General features: G+C 39.1%; 1 protein-coding gene across 4 annotated transcripts in view; it reads left to right on the forward strand.

Moving 5' to 3' along the window:
* mbo (Nuclear pore complex protein Nup88) overlaps window positions 1-23,156 on the forward strand; it is a 622,627-nt gene that overhangs the window by 386,979 nt on the left and 212,492 nt on the right. For 3 of the 4 annotated variants that reach the window (XM_087358009.1, XM_087358003.1, XM_087358012.1), the window contains one exon: window positions 3,065-3,297. The exons of the other annotated variant lie outside the window; for it this stretch is intronic. In XM_087358009.1, coding sequence (XP_087214135.1) covers window positions 3,065-3,297 — 233 coding nt within the window. The remainder of the gene's footprint in view (window positions 1-3,064; window positions 3,298-23,156) is intronic. 4 annotated transcript variants of the gene reach the window in all.

Consider the following 23,156-nt stretch of genomic DNA (forward strand, 5'->3'; position numbering starts at 1 on the left):
AGAAACGGTCCGGTTACCGCGATGAAAAATATTCTACTGCCATTTTCTATTTCATAAGTAGTATGTGTTGCGTTAGAACAGTGGTATTCAAACCTGGGGTACGCGAAGACATCTTTTGGAGTACGTGAAATTTTTTAAAAAAAATATTATTTTATGATAAACACTGAATAATCAGTAATGTAATTTATTTAATTTATTTTAGATGTAGATTATATACTATGTATAACTTGAATTATACACCAACAACTTTGGGGGTACAAAGTCGAAGAGAAATTATGTTTGGGGGTACGCAAAGACATCTTAGGGGGTACGTGAAATTTTTAAAAAAAATATTATTTTATGATAAACACTGAATAATCAGTAATTTAATTTATTTTAGATGTAGATTATATACTATGTATAACTTTAATTATACACCAACAACTTTGGGGGTACAAAGTTGAAGATAAATTATATCTGGGGGTACGCGAACAAAAAAAGATTGAATATCACTGCGTTAGAAGACGTTTAAAATTTACCAAGTGAACCTCAGTTCCTCACTGCAGCTCTGTACAAGACGATGTAATAAAGCAGGGAGTTTCAATGGCATCCTTTTTATATATCGAATGTGTCTTCCTCGGTTCTTGTCCTCTCAGCCTTTCCAAAACCGTTTCATTCCGTCTCACTCACTCTGAATTGTTTTATCTAATATCTCTTTCTGGCTTCCCTTTTGCTCATGTTTTAATAATCCTTTCCCGTGTGTATGTACCCGCCCGATCAATCTTCGCGCGAAATTTAATACAGGGCACAAAGGCTCGTAGTGTGGTATTAACACAGCTCAATCACTAATCCCTACGAATCGATCCCAAACTTTTTAATATGCAGAGCAAAGCTGGAGGGGAGGAAAGGCGGAAAAAGGGGCTAACCTGTCTGCAAGCGTGTGAGGGGTGGGAGAAGGGGGTGTTTCGGAACAATATAGGTGCCCTGATGTGCAAATATCGGGCGGACTGAAGGAGTTTCAAAATTACACCTGGGGTGATATCGTGTTAAGGGCGAAGGAAGGAGAAAGACTGAGTCTGAATGGGACGGAACAAGCTACAAGCAAGACGTGAGCCCCAAAGCACGTTGAAAAGAACGCTTTGAGGAGCAGATGATTTCCCATGGAGGGCATAAGGTGACCAGATTTAATTTGTTAAATTTTGTGAACAATTTTAATAACGTTCCAAACCGTAATAAAAGGTAGGATTATTGTTTGCAAAAAGAAATAAAAAGTGCGTTTTTCGACTGTTTTTTCTTAAAATAAGACGCAGGCTTGCTGAAATCATAAATTTGTTTGTAGTGTTAATTTTATATAGGTACATTTTTATATCCATTGGCCAAAATGTAGTAAGTTTAGTGAAGTTTTCCAGGACTTTGTCAGATTTTTCTTAAAATAAAATTTAGTGGCAATGATGAATCTTACTTATTGGGTATGATGGTCTGTATATGTTATGGACATGCTGGCTTTAATAAAAGTTACCAAATATTTTGTAACATTTCTTTGTCGGAGTTTATGAACTTTGTTCATCGTCCAAGGTTAAAATGTACACGATATTTGGAACCTTTATGTTGAACTTACGTCGAAGCATAGTGACAGCTTTTTGTACTAAATCAACGAAACCATGTAATTATTTTACATGGGTAATACGTTTAACGTGGGTATAATAATCAAATGGGAACTGGAAACTCTGGAAGGAAACTGTAGAAATCTGATGTGTTTCTTATTCATCATGTAGGCTTTTGCAATGTAAGATATTTCGTCACATGTTGGTAGGCCTGTGGTTGCATAGAACAGCCCCTTGCAAGGCCTCTGTTATTACAAGACAAAGAGAAACCTAGATATATATAAAGAGCTGGAACGAGCTTCAAACAAGGGACCCTAGCGAACAGATAGAATCTTTTTATTTACATTACAAATTTTTAAATTGTGGAACAAGTAGGTGTAGCATTTTTGGAAATTATGGAAGTAAGCGTATTAAATCTCTATGTGAATTTGTGTAGAATATTTTCCTCTTGTCATTTATATAAAATCAAATTAGACAGTTAAAATGAAATAATTATCTATTAAGACGAATACATTATTTTCCCATGCTCAACTAAAGCAATTACCCGAGAAATTGGCCTTGAATATCTTAATTATGAGAAAAATCAGTAGGTTATCTTTATGAAAATGTTTTCTTTCTTTATGATTCTGTTTGTCTTGTTACGGTTCCTTTGTGGACATAGTTTTAACCTCGTTAGTTACATGAATAAGATGCCATTCGTATCAGAAAATTTGATATTTAGTAATTTTTTTTCAAGTAGAGAAAAAATGGTGGGTGTCTTATACGTTTGGGCACGGGCTGGCCTATCGGAGTCCAATTCCTGGTATGGACAGGGATGTTTCTTCTCATTGTCAGGTCTAGATAGGCTCTGGGGCCCATCCGGTCTCAAACCCAATGGATATCGAAGTATTTCCTTTGGGAGTAAAGCAGCTGGAGTGTAAAGTTGCCCACTGATATCCTACTAATGTTCATATTAAGAATACACGAAGCTTACCTCCATTTCCTTATCAGGATGGGATAATACGTCTCCATATAGATGTATTTCTCTCTCGAAGATGGCTTGTAGCGTTGTGTAGTTTGGTAGACGTTTGTCAACATTTAAGAGGTTATTCCTGCCACCATCATCAGGGCGATGAGTGGACCTCTGAAACATTGGTAATCTTGTACAGACCTCCAAGGCCTTACAACCCTGAAGACATCCATCATCGCCGGGAAAACCTCAAATCCTACCTTTTCTCTCTCACTCACACACACATTCATTGTCATACAGAGGCTACATGCGGTCACGCGGATGGTTTTGATAATGCAGTAAGTCTACATATTCTTAAATGGAACTGCAACCTAAAACAATATGATGATCCTGCTACCGACATTTAGGCCACAACCTGAGTTTGTTAATAGTGATGTAGGATAGCGAAGAGTTTCAAGTTACAAAACTCTAACTGAATTCCTTGTTTTAAATGTCGCGCCAAGACTGTACCTCTAGTATTTTATCTTCACAGTTGGCGACATTGAAATAAACAACATGGCGGTTGGAACTGATCGTCTCGGGCTAAGTGAACAGAAACTTTTTCAAATTGTGCGTGAAAATCTTCCCAATTTGAATCTTAAAACAAGGAATATTATAGAATGCAAAGAAGATATATTATTTGTGTGGAGTTCCAAGGACAGTTGCGTTCTGACGCTGAATTTGAAGACTTCGAAGGATGCCGATGCTGATAGCCCAACTCACCAGGTAAGGAAAGAAAATACAAGAGACCATTATGGTGTTTAAAGCTTGGTATTTATTAAATGTGCATGCAATGCCATGTTACTATATAGTTTAAATCAAGCCTTATATAAGTACTTATAGGAATGCACGAAGGAACTTAAATTGTGGTTCACTGTGGTAGAAGTTATAGCCATACAAATATTGTAATTCAAAGATACAGATTGCTTATTTTATACTTCCATACATGGAACAATTATAGGAACCTATTTTTATTTAAATTATTATAACCATTCTCATGGTAACATTCTTAAGGGATTCTTCATCTTGCAATTTGCATTGCTGACCATAAGATCAGTGCCTACTCTGTATGATTAATGATTGTCATTTCCAGTGTGTGTAATTATTTATGGTTGTTATTGTGACATGTGGGAGTTTATTAGCTCCTTCAGAGGCTAAAATGGATATCTACAGAAATTTAATTAGATCATAGTTTAATGTTATCTGTCTACTGTTGATATACTGGACAAATGCTTCATTTGTGTGATGTGGAGAAATTGAAATTAAGTTTTGATAGTGTTGTCTCTGGTATGAAGAACTACAAGTAAGCCAGTGGTGGTGCCCGTGGTCGGTTCTGGTTTGGCAGGAGTTGGAGTTTGTGGTCGGTCGGTACATTTGTCAGGAATCTGGTTATGATGCTCAGATTTATGCGTGTAATCTAATAGATATCATGCTCTGGTAGGGATTCAGTAAAGGTTTTTGCAGTTTTACCCATTTTAAAAAGTTTCCATCTTGTTTTCATGTAAATAATTTTGTTGATCTGGAGATTTTACAGTTTATAAGTATAATAAATTCTTCTTGGGTTGTCAGGCGAACACCAGATTGCAAGGCGCTACAACCCTGAAAACAGTCATCTTTGTACTCACCACCACGAGTACCTTAAATTTTACATAGTTGATACAGTTATAAATATATACAATATCTAAGAATGTTTGATACAAATATATTGTTCTGTGGAGTAGATGAGAGGTAAAATATATGATTTCTATATGAAAGTTGTGGGTAACCCCTGATACAAAATAAATATATGTAGCCCTCCATATAAGTGGTCAGCATATTGTAAAGTTCTTAATATATATCTGTTACATTCATACAAAATTTAGGAGCACCTTAAAATATTTAAGGACCAGGTATATTGTCATCTGAACTACCATGAGGATGAAGTGACACATGCATACAATAAAAGATAGAATTTATTTACATATTTTATATTGTAAGCCAAGGATGTGAAACGTGTCGAGATGAATGAACACAGTACAATAAATAATTCATATAAATATTTACAGTATTTAATAATTTTTGATTAGAGTAAATAATGTTTCAGTACTGGCTTAAATTTAAACTTTTAATGCTATCTGGAAAAGTATTTAATTGTTTGATCCCCGCATAACTAGTGAGGTTAGCCTACGGCTGATAGAGATTATGCTTATGCTTTGTATTTATGCTGTGTATGTTCAGGATTGTTTGGAGCTTCTGAATGTTGTCCTCAACAGAAGAATAATTAGAGTATGAATTCACTCACAAGAGGGGGGTATATTAATTTTTTTAAATAGTTCTCTGCAAGATACTCTTCTGTAAACACCTCCCATTATTTTAATAATTTTTTATGATAAATGCTCTTACGGTCTGTTGAATTTACCCAGAAGATAACTTCATGTGATGTGATGGAACGGAAATGAAGTAAAATAATTTTAAAATGCCCGCTTTCATCATTGGTATGACTGTTCATGGCAAAGCAAGTTAGTTTAGGGGTAACATATTCAAAGTGCATTTTCCAATTTAAGTTATCAATTTGTAAACTTGTTTTATTTTCATGTGCTATACTAAATTAATACTTGTTTAGTTGTTGGTATTGAATTTTATGAAGTGTATACAAATTTAAGGTGATCTTAAAACTTTGCATACCGTGTAGTATATTAAAATATAAAAAAGCAAACAAACAAACTATTAACACTATAAAAAAGACACTATTGCCATACGCGTTTCAACCTCAACAGGTCATCATCAGTGGCATCAAGGAAATTAATTAATTGAATCAAATTGTTTAAACTGGATTTAGAAAATAAATGATGAACAGGGTATTTAACAAAAGTATTTCAAGCGACACTGCACTAGATATATCAAATCTAAAACTTCTTGACGATGGTGAAGAGTCAATTGAATATCTCCGGAGATAGGGATTAGCTCTATCTAGTGGGCCCAACTGTGTAGGAACCTGAAGACGGAGATAGAGTCCCATCTCCGAAACGTCGTTTTACGTTTTATATTTACTAGACGATGGATAATATCCAAGGAAATTTTTATTCAATTGACTGCACTAGATGATGTTATTCAGCTATTCATTATTTATTTTCTAAATCCAGTTTAAACCATTTGATTAAATGAATTAATTTCCCAGATGCCACTGATGATGACGTCTTGAGGTTGAAACGCGTATGGCACTAGTGTATTTTTTATCGTGCTAATAGTTGTTTGTTTGCTTATTTTATAATTTAATGTGAGTTTATTGGCTTCAAACAGGTTGTTCAGGTCAGCAGAGACATCAATAACGGAATTTTGAAAGTAGTCACTATCACGATGATGATTAATAATACTAGTATCATTAGTCTTGGACTGAAAATTCATTATTTGAGATAGAGGTTGTAGCAAATTGGTGTATCCATATTTGCCCACAATTTCAATCTGATACATAAGATTGTTTTTATTTTGGAATTTATCCCTGCATGAATTTCTTGTTTGCTTCGTACATTAAAGCCTTAATAATAAGACATCTTGCTTCCGAGGTGAAGAAACATTTGCTATGGATTTTTTAAAATTTTACTCTTGGCCAGAATAATGTAGTGAGTGAAGTGACTGGCTGTAGGCCAGATTTTTGTTGCTGGTAGAGGCAGACATTTTGTTTGAGCGTGTCTAGACCAACTGAGAGTTCCAGTGGGTATCATGGAGATACAGCACTGGAACATGAATTTGATCAATCACCTCCTCCTGTAATTAAGTTTATGAATGCGTGGATCCTCCATTCCATGTGTGCGTCTTCCTGACATGGTCCTTAGCCGTAACAACAACTTTGCTTTTAGATTCTGAAGTATATAATGGAACAGATTGTTTACTTATTTATTTATTGTGAGAACTTTTATTGGAAACTACCTACATGTGTAAAGTTGTTTTTTCAAAGTAATTGAAAACTTCCTTATGCCATCTCTCCTTGTTTCTGCCAATTTCTGATGAACAGTGGATTTTTACTGTATATTTTAACCTGGAGACATTGCATCTTGTATTCTTCTTCTTCTGTTTCTTGACCGTTACTTCGGTCTTCCGGTGCCTAATATTTTCTTCCATTCTTCTCTGTTTTCCCATCCTTCCGGAGGTAGTTTCCATTCTTTCATGGTTCTTGTAATTCTGTCGTTCCATCCTGGTCTCGGTCTCCCTCTCTTCCTTCTCTCTTTTGGTTGCCATTTCACAGTCTTCTTTGGTAACCTTTCCAACTCCATCCTTTGCATGTGTCCATACCAAATCAGTTGTCTTCTCTCTATCTCCTGGATTATATCTCGTATTCTAAATGTTTATGCATCGAGTAATGGCAGTTAAATCATAAACAAAATTGAACCGAGTGACGAATATCAGATGACAAATGCAGAAAATAAGTCCGAATAGTAATCATACTTCCTCGTTTTTAGGTTAATGTGGCCAATTTTCTTATTCTAGTTACCAGAGATTAAACTTCTTAATATCCGTAATGGAAAATCCTTTCTTCTGTGTCTCAATGCTTTTCGTCAAATGGTTTTATAACTGCACATTCATTGTCTTCGTTCATTGTGTCTTGTGATCCTTTTATCAGTGATGACTGTTCAAAAGATAGCTTAGTCTGTAAAGTGACTGGCTTTGGGCTGGATGTCTGGATTTCGATTCCATGCACTCACGTTAGCTTCTGTTTTGGTCATTGCTCTCAGACTGGCCCCGAGACCCGCCAGGCCTCCTGTTCCAAGGTCGTCACTTGTCCTCTTGGTAAATGAAGTGACTGGAGCCTAAAGCTGATTGTTCCAGTTCTCAATTTTATTTCCATATATGTATTTACTTGAGTAGGTAAATATGTATCAGAGTCATTTTCCATCAAGAACGGTCTGAAACAAGGAGATGCTTTGTCTCCCTTGCTCTTTAACTTTGCGCTAGCATACGCCATAGGCAGGAGGGTTTGCAATTGAATGGGACACATCGGCTATTGGCATTTGCTGATGATGTTAATTTATTGGGGGACGATATGAATACAATAAAGAGGAATGCAGAAGTTTTACTAGAGGCTAGTAGACAGGTGGGGCTAGAAATAAATTCAGAAAAAACTAAGTACATGTTAGTATCTCGTCATCAGAAGACAGGCGGGCAAAATTATCTTAGGGTGGCTAATAAATTCTTTGAAAGTCTTACAAAGTTCAAATATCTGGGAACAACAATAACAAATCAAAATGACACTCATGAGGAAATTAGGAAGAGATTAAATTCTGGAAATGCTTGCTACTTCTCAGTTCAAAATATTTTGTCTTCCCGTCTGATCTCTAAGAACCTGAAAATTAATGTATACAAAACAATAATCTTGCCTGTTGTTTTGTATGGGTGCGAAACATGGTCTCTCACTCAGAGGGAGGGACACAGATTGCAGGTGTTTGAGAATCGGGTGTTGAGGAGGATATTTGGGCCTAAGAGGGAAGACGATGGGGCGTGGAGAAAACTGCATAATGACGAGCTTAAACATCTGTACTCCTCCCCCAGTATTGTGAGGGTGATTAAGTCGAGAAGAATGAGATGGGCGAGACATGTAGCGCGCATGGATGGGACAAGAGGTGTGCACCAGGTACTGGTTGGGAAGCCTGAAGGGAAGAGACCTCTGGGGAGACCTAGATGTAGATGGGAGGATAATGTCAGTCGGGATCTGTGGGAGATAGGAGTTGAAGGAGACTGGATTTTGTTGGCCCAGGACAGGGTCCGGTGGAGGGCTTTGGTTAATTTGATGATGAACCTTCGGGTTCGGTAAGCCATCTAGTTAGTTAGTTAGTTAGTTAGTTAGATGTATTTACTTGGTTTTTGATTTACATAGTACAGCTGAATTGAAGCTAGGAAGAAGTAACAACTTGTAAAAATGTAGAGCGATGAGAGATACAGTATTGACAGAAGCTGAAAAGTAAGTAGTTTGTTTACATTAAAAGAGTGTCCATACGTGATATGTAGCGTTTTACGTCAGGCTGAGAAGCGTCTTCATGCATAATACTTTTCACGGAGAAGCTCTGAGATTTGCAGGTCAGTAGCCTCAAATTTTACAAAATCCATATGCTGGTTTCAGTTTAGCTAAAACTTTTTCAGAAGTTGTAATGCCCCACTAAGATACGTAATGTCGGACATTTGTATGCTAGATCATTCTCTTCTAGTGCGTGTTGAATGAAAGTCGGTTGACTGATGTTTACGATATACATTCTGATGCGACTGATGGTGGCATCTAGGAGGATCCATTTACTGCCTTGTAAAATATGCAGAAGACATATCCATAGGAAACAGACTCAAACTTTAGACTCTTCTTTCCCCAAGGAACCATCTATTGAATATTTTCACTTTTTTCTTCTTGGTTTCAACTACCAAGAGTGTATACGGAGGAGGTATGAGGGCTTCAGAATTTTGAAATAGCGTCACATCAAATGACTTTACACTGCGGAAGACTGTCATCCCTCACATTCTTTCTGTGTATACTCATAAGAAATAAAAGTTGACTTGGTTCGTGTTAAATATTTTTCTGGACGGTTTTATGTAGCGATTGATTTAAAATATTTATTTACCTGTTCATAAAATGTCTTCACTCTCATTTAAGTCTACCTTTGAAAGGAGTATGTAATTTTATTTTTTTTAAGAGGTGAAGTATACCAATTAACAAGGTTTTGTAAAAATATGTTATCTTTCTTGCATGTATGTACTAGTGTGGAAGGGTGTTTTTATGTGGAGTGCTCAACGCACTGTGATCCTTTTGATTTGCAAAAGACTTAGCATTAACAGTTTCAAACCGGGTTTCGTATATTTCCTGTTTTAAATTCAGCCCTTGCATTGAGTGTCGGTTATATTATTTCACGTTTTGGTTCATTGAACTGATAGCTTATTTTGCGTAAGAGAAATATATATGCTTGACATATGTGTGTTTTAGTGACGAAAAATATTGTCTTAACGACTTATTTCCTCCCAGAACATAAAGTACCTCAATTTTCTCCTCCCTGTTTTCTTACCTCCCCAGCCCTCGTATTCACTTCTCGCCCCCACCCCCATATTTTTGGTCATGTGTCTTGCTCCTACCCAGAACCCTTATGGCTGGGCCTATACTACTCTGCAATGCTATACTGCCTCCTTCCAAAATATAGACATTTGTCACCTTTCATATGCAAAACAAGAGAAACGTTGCTACTTTTCACCACCAAGGGGGTAATATTGAAAGAAAGGAGACGAGGAAAAGAACAGAAGGGAGGGAGCCTTATGTGAATTCGGAGACCAATACTCGTATGTGGGGTTTGGGTGGCGTGGAGTTGCTATGTAGAGAGAAATTCTGTTACATTTCTTGAAAATCCAAGATGTGAAAGTGTGGTTTTCTACTGTTTTTTTTTTCGTGTTTGAAATAGCGCGGAATGTTCAATGTCAGTGACGAAGAATGAATGAACGCGTTCCACTGGTTAAGAATAGGGTTGCCGTGTTTCCTCGTCCTTATTCCCAGCGTCTTAAAAATGTGTGGACAGGGAGTTTTGATACAGCAAAAGTCCTTTAGGAAATATTTGTATTATTGCAGATTGGAAGTAGAAATATGGCGTTGTAGGTTATAGAACTTCATAAGCAAGACAGTGGCGCCAACGGTCGTTCTGAAGATTGACTAGGCTCTGGAGAATATTCATGTACGGACAGTCCGTAACCTACTTTCTGACGCACATGAAATGAAACAATGTACCCCTATGGTGTTTCAAATTTGAATGGAATTTTTTTTTCGTACGTAATTTTTATTTGTTTTGGATTGTGTAAAGCGACTGGATATGGAATAATTATGATGAGCGTATATTGTCACCCGAAAGTATCTAGTGTATCGCTTGTAAATGTTTTAATTATTACATGTGATCGAAGGGATACTGTTTCTACAAAATAAATTGAACCGTAATTAGAGTCTACAATTGTTAAATGTGCATTGAAAGTATTTATCTTTACCCTTGTAAGATATAAAAACGTAACGTTGTCCCTGATGCTTAACTAAGCTGTTTTCCCCAGGGGGAAGGACCCCCAGTACACATTGGACAGGAGGCTAGGTGGGCCCCAGAGCCGGTCTGGACGCAGAGGCTAGAAGACAATCCTCTGTCGGGGATCGAACCCCGGTTGTCCATCTCGTAGCCTGGTCGCTGTACTGACTGAGCTCTCCTGGATTTGCCTTCGTAGGATGGTTAATGAAATGCCTAAAATTACTGTTATGAATAATCCTTGCTCAAATGTCACATAATAATCTCTGTTAAACGACATAATTTTCAACTGTGTGTCGATAATTTCCCTTTATGTATAGGATAGCATTAGGAATAGGTTTGGACCAAGGATAGGTGAATGTTAATGTTACCGGTATTAACGCAATATAGTGAACGTTTACTTCTGACCGGTATTTGGCGTCTTCTAGTTGGATTAATTAGACGTCGCGTTTCGAATCTTTGCCAGTACGGAACGCGGACTAGCTTTAGGATGGCAGTTATCCGTCGCTCATAGTCGCGGTTGAGAGTGGATTGAGTAGGAAGGCAATTATATAATCACCACACTGCACTCAACAGTCCAAGGAATTTAAATGATATACGGCGATAAGAACAGCGTTTAAGTGTAAGCTAAGACTGAAGATGACTCAAAACATCACGAATCACCCCCCCCCCCAAAGAAAAAAACCATTTCGTGAACACATCAGTTTTATTTATTCAGTTATATCCATGTGTTTCGTTGCTAGTAATGTCAAACGCGTAGGTAGCCATTTTTAGGGTAAGTTTGGGTGATGGGGCCGGAGGGCGAATGTGACCTTTTTTTGTCTCGCACAAAGATGCAAGCCAAAATATATTGTACTGGAAAGTATGTAAAGGGGGGAGGTACTCTAAAGGAGAAGACTGTGGGTTCATTGCAACGTGTAATCTACTGACTTCTCATTCAGTCAGTCGAAGATGGTATTTAGAAACAAGTTAGAGTTACACACGTGTTCCTGCTCTGTTTCACAAGAGTGCAGTTCAAAGTTATCAGTATTCTAGGTCAGTGGTATTCAACCTTTTTTAATCGTGTACCCCCAGATACAATTTTTCTTCAACTTTGTACCCCCAAAGTTGTTGGTGTATAATTCAAGTTATACATAGTATATAATCTACATCTAAAATAAATTACATTACTGATTATTCAGTGTTTATTATAAAATAATATATTTTTTTTAAAATTTCACGTACCCCCTAAGATGTCTTCGCGTATCCCCGGGGGGTACGCGTACGCCAGGTTGAATACCGCTGTTCTAGGTAACTAGGATGTTAAGAAAAGCGTGACGTAAGCCGCTGTTACATGAAACCGCTCTTCATGGTGGCAATGAGTAACCGCCGCCATTTTAACTTCCTCTTTGCTCCAGTAGCAGCCCTTGTGATAATAAATTCATCATACGAAAATATTCGGGGAACCCGCTCTCCTCACTGTTTCTCCAGCTACCACCGACCCTCTTCCCCCCCCCTTTCCGTTCTCTTGCTTCCGAAATCCACCATCTATCACCATGTTTTTCAATGTTTCCGAATCCAGCACGCTTTGTTCGTTGCTGTTGATGGCGTTTTGCAAGCGGCGAAGTAGGAACAGTTCACTGTTCTCTAATGGAATTGGATGGGTTTCATGAAGTTTGTATAATTTGCTGAAATTTGAAGCCGAATGTCTGTTATTCTTTGTATAGACACCTCTCTCTGTCTGTGGATGACGATAAATTCTTAGTTTGGACTGTGTAACTTTTTTAGTTTTTGATTTTGTGACGCTTAATGAAGATGGCTGTCTTCTGGGTTGTTGTGCCGTGTAGTCTGGTGGAAGGTCACCGACGTTTCGGAGGCGCTTGTTTGCTTCCGTCACCAGGGCAATGATCAACGTCGGTGAATTATACGGCACAAGAACCCAGAAGACAAACATCTTCGGACTCAGCGCCGTAAAAACCTCAGATCTCTTAATGTTCCTTGATGTTTTACATTTCTTCTGCTATATAAAGAGATATTGTCTTTCGTCTCAGTAACCGTGAGATAATGAGATGTGTGATTCCTTTGATAGGGGATCATATTTTTGCAGAGCCTGTACCATCACGAGACAGGTGACAACACAATCACAGCTGAGTGTGTTTAGTATGTCCCTAACCCAAACATAAGGAATTAGGAGTTGGAAGCGTATAGGATTCTTAAACAGCCAATTTAACCCTGAAAGTCTGACGGACTGAAACTGGTAGATTTGTGCGGTTGATGCTAGACCAGGCTTTTCCAGACTCAGAGCCACGTCTACAGTTTCTTTTGGACTGGTGGGTTGCTGGGTTATAAATGAATGCATTAAAAATACTGCTTAATCAGACCTTTGATGCAGACAGGTTTACGTGTCAGTGTCGGTAATTTTCTTTAGTAAAATCAGTCATTAGTGAAAATGTGCTTTTTCATGAGTAACCCTCCGGTATCGGGTTTAATGTCTGTGAGGTGAGTCCTAGTTCTTGATTTGGCTTTCTTAATTCAACTTTTTAATTCATCACAGCAAGAGTCACTGCAAATTGCTGAAGACGACATTGACAAGACGTGTTTATGGTATCAAGTAATTGTTTTTCATTATACATAGTGATACAGGTTTACAAAACGTGTGGGCCGCGTGCGTCTCACAGACTGCTAGTTGATAACCCTTGTGCTAGCCAAGCTGTGAAGGTCCCATTCTAAAGTTACATTATCACTGTTGTAAGATTTGACCGCTGGGAGTGGAAGGTGATACGATATCTTTATTTTGAAAGTGATGAAGCTGTTGGCATTATTAACGACGTTAGGCTCGAATCTTACTGGAGCACTGCCCTTCTTGATTGAAGTATTTTTCTTTTCCTAGATTTTTCTCCGAAGAAATTGATGTTGCATAAACTCTCAAGACGTGTGTGCGGTTGGAATCTCGGCTGGATTTCTGTTTTTCTAGATCGAAATGCTTTTGAGGTTTCCCTTTGTGTCTTCAATCGAGTGTTAATTCTCTTCACTTTGCGTAACATTTTTTTTGTGTGTGAGTTGACGTTGAAGATGCCAAGTAATGCAGAGATTAATGGATAGTGTCAAGTCAGAATCTCAGAGAGGTACGAAGTTTTTGGAAATCTTTTATGATGTGTGTGAAAGTACTAGAGACAGTATCAAAATTTCGGCAAAAGGAGTCTAGGATATTATGAGGAACTTTAAGAAGCGTTTTAAAATATTAGATTAGATTGAATAAATCAAAGATGGGGGAGGTGAGCTTTAGTCAAAAAATATGAAGGGAGCAGACCACTTCATTAATATGAGGATAATATTGAGATAGATCTTAAAGTTATTGGATACAGTGAAGTGGAATGGACTCGGGTGGCTCAGTGATGGTCTTTTGTGAACGCGCCAATACACATTCCGATTCCATAAAAGGTGGGAATTTATGAGCAGCTGAGTGGATGGTATTCTCATTGTTTGTTGTATGAGATAGTATATTTGCCATTGATTATCTCTACCGACACTGAATTTGTATCACCAATAATTAAACGTAAGATAAAGTACTGATGCAGTCTGAAAAAGTGGTAAGTTGTTCATCAAACAGTAGTTTTTCAATTAGCCTGTAACATGACATGAATGGAGCGCCTACAATTTCAGCCTCATCTATATACGTAACCTTTGCTTGTTCTGTGTGTGTACAGAACAGACTGTGAGTACCAAGTAAAGATGTGATTATTATTATTATTATTATTAGTGTTCTGTCTGACGACAGGTTCATATGAACAGGATCCTTCGATCCTCTTCTCGGACTGGGACCTGTTCATATACGTTCTTGGCAGATGATCCAGAAGTGGTTTGCCATTGCCTTCTTCTGTGTGTGAATGGAGTAATTGTTGGGATTCCACGGAGAAACCGGGGAAGCCCCCGGAGGAAAACTCCGTGTTGCCTAGACCACGGCCTTGCCCAACACAAGTTATAAATTCGGGCACCGCCGGGAATCGAACCCGAGACCCCAGGATTACAAGGCCAGCGTTCTAACCGCTAGACCACCGTGGCTCTAAAAGATGTGATATGTAAAAAAAAAGTGCAGACCATTGTGCGATGTGTGACCCCCCCCCCCCCTCCTTTTAGGTTGGCGCACAGACCACTGACTGGGCGTGTGAGTGCAGCCTCCCTATCCACTGCATACGTAGTTTATAAAGGATGAATCGTATATCAATATTTGAAACGGAAACAGGCATATATACCCGGATTTTTATAGCCCATAGCCTTTCCCTCACATAGTACACTCACACCCCCTTCGTACGCCCCCGTAACATTTTCATATCTCCCTCATATTTTATCGTCATCTTTCTACACATGCGTATTCAGATTTCGTGTTTACTTCAGTCTCTTACCGGCTGTTCATTTTCTTCAACGTTCCTTGCGAATTTGTAACACGCTAGTAAGAGTCAATTCTCATTATGCAACATCCATGATGTGTACCGAACGAAAGGGCGAAGACTTTGGATGTCCTGAGCCTGTATTTTTTCCAGTTTTATACTCAAGTCAAACTTATAAATTTTTCTCAAAAACGGCTTATCGTACAGTTGATCTATGGTGCCTGTATAAGAGGCGAGTGTAAGTTGCTGATCATTCATCCATGGACAACGCAGTACATTTATTACGAACCCGCTGTAAGATAATTTATAGGACTTCTGTACATTATATAAGAATGTATTCTTTAATTAGCAGAGTGCCCACGAAATTAACTGTAGGGAAATTTGACAAATGTTTATTTTTTTTATCGATATTTCTTGACTGCAAGGTTATCAAAGGCCTGATCATCCCATAAGTATCGTTTTATGTCGCAGGAAAAATTGTTATCCCTACAGTCATTGACTTCAAAGATATTCGTCAAGATTTTCGACGTTCCTTCTGTGTGGATGTTAATAGACTGTGAGAACGGGATTCAGATGGAAGTAGGTCAGGCCCACACCTAGTGGAAGACTTCGATGTCACTGGCGTTGAAACTTCGGATTCCTCTACCTTGGTGTCAGCCATGGTTAGACAGTTTTGAGCGAATCTTTTTTTTTTTTTGTAGGGAAATAGGACGGATATAAAAGCGAACAAGTCTGTGTTATTTAGTCGTTCATTTGCTTATACACGACTACGGGGTTGTAATATCTTTGTAGCTGAATGGTTTGACTGAATTGATCGCATTCTGTTGCTGTTATCTTCGTTGAAGTAGGTACAATGGGTGTTCGGCCATCCGCATCGTCTCCTCTCAATCGTTAGGACAGTCGGGCTCCGTGCGTAAAACTTCATTCCGTATTAATGATATAGTATTCGGCTTTATGTTCTCATCGCATTATATTTGCATGGAATAAAGCCCGCTTCACACAGTCTTGGCTGAATTTCGGAAATATGGAACTTGATGGATGCTAAAACCATTGCCTGTGACCTTCAAAGCACTTTCTGGTGTTCGGTTATAGGGTTCGACGTTATTACACATTGTAGGCTTTAATACCATTATACACCGTGTATAATGGTATTAAAGCCTACAATGTGTAATAACGCCGAACCCTGGCCTTGTAATCCTGGGGTCTCGAGTTCGATTCCCGGCGGTGCACGAATTTATAACTTGTGTTGGGCAAGGCCGTGGTCTAGGCAACACGGAGTTTTCCTCCGTGGCATCCCAACAATTACTCCATTCACACACAGAAGAAGGCAATGGCAAACCACTTCTGGATCATCTGCCAAGAACGTATATGAACAGGTCGCAGTCCGAGAAAAGGATGGAAGGATCCTGTTCATATGGACCTGTCGCCAGACAGAACACTAAATAATAATAAGATGAGGTGGTCTAGCGGTTAGAACGCTGGCCTTGTAATCCTGGGGTCTCGGGTTCGATTCCCGGCGGTGCCCGAATTTATAACTTGTGTTGGGCAAGGCCGTGGTCTAGGCAACACGGAGTTTTCCTCCGGGGGCTTCCCCGGTTTCTCCGTGGCATCCCAACAATTACTCCATTCCCACACAGAAGAAGGCAATGGCAAACCACTTCTGGATCATCTGCCAAGAACGTATATGAAGAGGTCCCAGTCCGAGAAAAGGATGGAAGGATCCTGTTCATATGGACCTGTCGTCAGACAGAACACTAATAATAAAAAAAACACCGTGTACATATTGAACGTGTCAAGTAATTAATCATATTGTGAACGGATTGTTTCACGCGTTGCTGTGTTCCACATTTTTTTCTAAAAATCACCCTAATAAATATAAATATTCTTCCCATAGCAGCCGCTGTGTTAAATGTGAGTTCAGTTCATTGATTGAGGTTATGTTCCCATCACACAAGTTCTTATGGTGCTGTTGAAAACGGGGTGCCAGTATGGGGCGACCTCTAATCCAGTATGTTCATTAGTGCCCTTAAACGTGATGTCTGGAGAAGATGGACTGACAGGTATTGCTTGTTAATGGAACCCGTGTAATCTCAGTATCACAGTGGACAAATGTAAAACATTTCCCATTTTCGTTCTTTCATGTAATTGTTTAAAATTTATTTTCGTTTTCTCTTATTAGTTTGGAAATAAATTAATTTGTGAAATTTGAGGTGAAGATGACTTGTTTTTCTGGGTTATGACGCCGTGTAGACTCGGTAGGTACTGGTTATAGGTAGGTAGCTGTCTTCAGGGCTGAAGTACTGTTTTTCTGAAACATTGGTATTATCGTAAGGGTCTACACGGACCTATAATCCAAAAGAACATCGTCGTCGTTAAATGAATTTGTGTCCATTCTCACGAAATCGGGAATGTGTTCCAGCCAAAACATCATACAGTTCATTTAGATAAATAATTTTGTTATGTACATTTTCAAATAATAATATATGTTTGAGAAACTCAATGACGCTTTTGTCTGTTTATGCGATGTAGTGTTTTGTGGAAAGAATATAGTTTATTAAAATGCTCCTTGATTTTTTAGATACCTGTAAACAATTTTTTGTTATTTATCGTTTGGTTATATAACTAGTAGGCCTGTCGCAAGGGACATTGGAGTACTATTGTCCGCGTGCTTCGCACTGAATCTGGTTGTAAAGTTCCAAGTATTTCAGCTTACTCAGGTTGTCGGTTTCATGTCTGAACCACCTTCATCTCACCATATACTGTGTGCCGTGAGAAGCTCCACACATGTCCTGGACGTGGCGAAAGGAAAAACTATAAAGTCCCTACCGGGAATCGAATCCCGACCTATTTGCAAGTACGTTGATGAACAAATGGTTTTTATTTGTACTGAAACTCTGGGTTCTTTTTGGCTGTTGGATATGCCGATATTTTGACGTTGGTCATTCTGTTGTGTGCGTTCGTGTTTATTTCTTTTTCGTCACGAGTAACGTGTGAACAGGGCTCTGTCCCCATACGACAGATGACATTTGCATTCGAAGTTACACAGAGCGAGGTGTTCGGTAGTCTGTAACGTTCAGTGCTGGAGGAGAAAGTGTTCATGCCACAGAGAATGGTCTTCGTGTATATGGAGACGTGGAATATTATGTATGCATTATTTGGCACCCGGGGATGGTTAATGCTCTGTTTGTGGCATGGTCCTTCTACCCCTTTCGTTCGGTATTCTCTCTCTCTCTTTCTGGATGTATATTATTACATAGATGCCGATCGTTGTGGAACAGAAAAGGGTAGGTGTTGGGGGTGGGGGATACCATTGACGTTGCATAGATATTGCGGTGTCTGAAGAAGCATTTCGTAGTATATTGTTTTCTTGTGTGCAGGCGTTGTTGACATTTTCATTTAAAATGCCAACCAAATCTGTTGGAATTCGATGGTTTTGATATTGAAGTTCTCTGTAATCTGGTGGGGAAAAATTGAGCGACGCCTCAGATGAGACTTTCGGTCTGTCCTTTTGCTTTGAAATTGTAAGATCTTGGAACGAAATGGCATGTTATGGTAGACTCACGCCTTAATTTGCTAAACCTAAAAGTGTAATGAACGCTGGAATGATGTGTCAATAGGGAAATATATACTTTTAGCGGTTAAATGTTAAAAGAGTTTTCTGAAAGCTGACGGCAATGAATTGAACCCTGTACTGTCTTGCACTGTAGGTTATTAATACAGTTTGAATGCAGTGAGCAGTATTCAGAAATAGGAGATAACACGAGACATTATACGTAGGCGCTCATAATTTGTGGTCGTCACCTGGCTTATTGAAGGCGGCTGAATCTCAGAGAGCCGTGGGGAAACATGAAACTATTGTTAATGTCTCTTTACTTTCACAACCCTATTTTCCCAAGACCCGTTTTTATATTGTCCGCATTGTTATTTACTTGTTTAGAAACGATGAAGTACAGGGAAAACATACGTGATTGTATTTTTCGAAACAGACAAAAGTCGATCATTTTCCGGGGCTGTTTTTCAAAAATGAACGTGTTTTGTATGACACGCTGGTAAGGTGAAACACAGCGTTTTATTTTTTATTTATTTTTTTACACGTCTTATTCTGATTTCCGAAGTTTATAATTTTTCCTGCTGTCTCTTTTGAAGGATAATTTTTTGTGTACCTTTTTTTCTACGCAGCGCCTGTGTAAATGTTTCAAACACATGCATTCCTAGTTTTAGAAACAGGAAGACGTTAGTTTCTACGGGTCTCCTCATCAAAAGGAACACTTTTTTGTTTTACCATTTTGGGGGGGGGGACCCACCATTGCAGCGCCGATAGTTTTTGGACACCCCTGTGCCTCATTTTCGAAATTGAAAAAAAGTTCGATAATTTTCTTGCTCTTATTACTCTAGAAGGAACGTTGTATGTCTTTATACCATTTTTAGGACCTATTTTGGGTGGAGCAGGGCAGACGGACGGATGGTATACCGCCACGGTGGTCTAGCGGTCAGAACTCTGGGCTTGTCTGGGGTCCCGGGTTCGATTCCCGGTGATGCCCGGATTTATAACTTGTGTTGGGCAAGGCCGTGGTCTAGGTATCACGGAGTTTTCCTCCAGGGCTTCCCCAGTTTCTCCGTGGCATCCCAACAATTACTCCATTCACACACAAAAGAAGGCAATGGCAAACCACTTCTGGATCATCTGCCAAGAACGTATATGAACAGGTCCCAGTCCGAGAAAAGGATGGAAGGATCCTGTTCATATGGACCTGTCGTCAGACAGAACACTAAATAAAAAAACAGTGGTCTAGGCAACACGGAGGTTTCCTCCGTGGCATCCCAACAATTACTCCATTCACACACAGAAGAAGGCAATGGCAAACCACTTTTGGATCATCTGCCAAGTAAACGGTCCTGTCGTCAGACAGAACACTAATAATAATAAAACAGAGTGGCAAATGAATGTAGAATTTGGTGAACTATGAAGTCGAAGGTAGGAGGGGTTAGCCCGTTGATACACACTTATAAACACTAACTGTAAAAGACAGGAAGAACCCTGTGTCATGCAAAACAGGATTAGGTATAAAGCACAAAAATTAGGAAGATTTTGTAGTATATTATCCTCGTAACCTTGGTGTTTTTCCGATCAAACATTTCTCATTTGCCCCCTGCCCCATGTCACCATATTTGATTTAATCATCGTAACAACATAGGCGAAGAGTATGAATTACGAAAATCTTTATTTTGTAAATTCGTCCATCCTCTTGTTACTTCTGATTTTCTCAGCATCCTGTTTTCATAAATCCTCATTTTTCTGTACGTTCCTTAGACTGAAAGACCATGTTTCACATCTTAAAACAATATGTCAAATTGCAGTTTTGTGTGTTTTATTCTATAGGATTTTATGCGGTATACGAGAAGGTAAATGATTCTGAAATAGATGACAGTAACCATTCGCGAAGTAGCGATATAAGAACCTTGATCTTATGTTCGTTGCAGAGATACGCGGAATGTAATGTTGATGTTTGTGCCTTTAACTGGTAGAATGGAAGTCGTTTCAGTTATTGGCCTGCGATTCTGTGGCTCCAAAGTCTCTCAAATGCTGCAGTGCGATACGCTGTCAATTTCAGAGAATACTACGCTCGTAATAAAACCTGTTGTAAGTGCCGTGGAGTAGTAATCGTCGCTTAAGGCAGAAATTACTCGTGTACTGTTTCTTTGTTATTGAATTTTTTTATCAATATTTACGTAAATGCGTATTCTTATGGGCCCTGAAACCTGCGAGTTGTGTTAATCGCAAAGCCTCGTCATTCGTTATGAAGTGACATTATACAGTTTGCTTTTTTTGATGTGCAGAAATTTGAAGTGGCAGACGGAGAAATGGAAGTACCGTGTATAAAACAAATCTTCTGAGTGTGTAGTGGTTCTTATTCTTCTTCTTCCCCTAACAACACCCCTGTTTGAATGCAACTTAGCATCTAGAGACAGGAAGATAGGAAATACGGATTGGAGGAAGGCGGGGTTTGTTTGTTCCTAAGTAAGACTACTGTTTCTGAATTCGGCTGGAGAAACTGAGGAGAACGACGGAAACGCCTGAGAATCGAACTGCTTATCTCCCGAATATACGCTTCTGTTCGTTGGTTGCAGGTTTGCTGGGGTGAGACGTTCGTGTCGTAATAACGTCCGAATTATTAGTCTGTTTCTTTGGGCGATTTGCTGCTTTAGACAACAGGACTACGCCAAGGCCTCCCTCTTCTGAGCTGACATTCTTACTGCAGAAATAATAGTCACGGTTTAAGCAGTGTGAGCTTCCACGCTGATGGCTTATCTTGAAGATATACTCGGTCTGACAACCGGAGTGATTCTGTGACGGAAGATAGTTTGTTAACAGCAGTAGTAGTGAATGTAGTCCCTCACTTCAGAGTCCAGACTTCAAAATGTTGCTGGACTTTACTCTTCGAAGATCCTTTTAGGTAACTTCTGTCGTCACATGGCCCTGAATGCCTTCAAATGAGTTAAAATTGCAACCTTTGAATATTTCCTGTTTCAGGAACTTGCTAATTTAGTACGGTGGATGATCTGACACTGTCCTGGGCCAACAAAATCCAATCCCCTTCAACACCTATCTCCCGTAGATCCCGCCTGAGATTATCCTCCCATCTACGTCTAGGTCTCCCCATAGGTTTCTTCCCCTCAGGCTTCCCAAATAGTGGACCCAACCAACCAGATGGCTTACGGAACCCGAAGGTTCATCACCGAATTAACCAAAGCCCTCCACCGGACCCTGTCCTGGGCCAACAAAATCCAGTCTCCTTCAACTCCCATCTCCCATAGATCCCGCCTGAGATTATCCTTCCATCTACATCTAGGTCTCCCCAGATGTCTCTTCCCCTCAGGTTTCCCAACCAGTACCTGGTGCACACCTCTTGTCCCATCCATGCGCGCTACATGGCCCGCCCATCTCATTCTTCTCGACTTAATCACCCTGACAATATTGGGGGAGGAGTACAGATTTTTAAGCTCATCATTATGCAGTTTTCTCCACGCCCCATCGTCTTCCCTCTTAGGCCCAAATATCCTCCTCAACACCTATAATAAATTAAAATTAACGTGGTTGACTGATAGATGTTCAATCGAAAAAAAAAGTCTTTTACAAAAGAAGTGTTATCCAAATTTGTGTAAACATCTTTTCGTTGTCTTCTTCAGTTCTATTTCATCCGAACATCTGCCTTTGTTCTTAAAGTAGCGTCTAGTCTCCCCTCCGCAGCTCGTGTGTGATTCCCCGTCACTGCGTCACTGCAGTGTGTGTTTCGATAATCGTATCGCATTCTGAAAGGCTATAGAGCTACAGAATGTGGTGGATCATCAGTAAACACGCGCTGATGGAGACGTTAACATTTTGATGACTCGAAGAACTGTAATGGTTATCGCTGTTAGAGCGCTTGTAAGATTTTATTGTTTGCTATAATTTTACGTATTTACTCTTACCTCTTCTAGAATATGACGTGGGTCTGTGCCGTAAAGACTACTGACTGGAACAGAATACACTGTGTTCTGTGTTAATTTCATATAGCGACGTTGTATGTGAAAACGGAAGTAACATTAGAATGGAGGAAAATTGAATAACGAAGAGCTTCGTAAGTCATAGACTAGCCTATTATTCAACTAATGTTATTAGAGATGAGTGCGTTCGAACGTGCATAATGCATAATAGATATGTGTTCGAAATTTTGGTCAGTAAACCTTAAGCGAAGAGATCACTTTGATCTAAGGGGAGATTTAGGTTGATACTAAACGAATTTAAAATATTATGTGAGGATGTGGTCTGGATTGATTTACTTCAGCATAGGAGGACCCAGTGAGAGACTTCTGTAATGAAACTTCGGTTCTTAAAGGCGGTAATTTATAAGATTTTATATGAATCAATATATCATTTAATATATTAGCCTTGTAATAAGTACGTGGGAAATAAAACTATCTTTGATCCGTCACATTTTGGAACAGCGCCTGCTTGTTGGGTTTATACGTCTTTAAAGCCATACCACGCGCAGAGTTGATTTAACATCGTGATGAATGTACGCAGTAAATGCGATTCCAATTGAGGTCATGCCCGCCTTAGATCGCGCATTGAAATAGAAGTGTGCTACACAGATTTTGGCTTGTGCATAATTGGATGGCGTACTTCATATTTCTGCAAGAAAGTCAGTGATATGTTAATTGTAAGTGTATTTATAGT

This window comes from Zootermopsis nevadensis, unplaced genomic scaffold (genome assembly GCF_977971745.1).
Source record: "Zootermopsis nevadensis isolate Lab colony 2312 unplaced genomic scaffold, Znev_1.0 Znev_ptg000002l, whole genome shotgun sequence".
NCBI lineage: Eukaryota > Metazoa > Arthropoda > Insecta > Blattodea > Termopsidae > Zootermopsis > Zootermopsis nevadensis.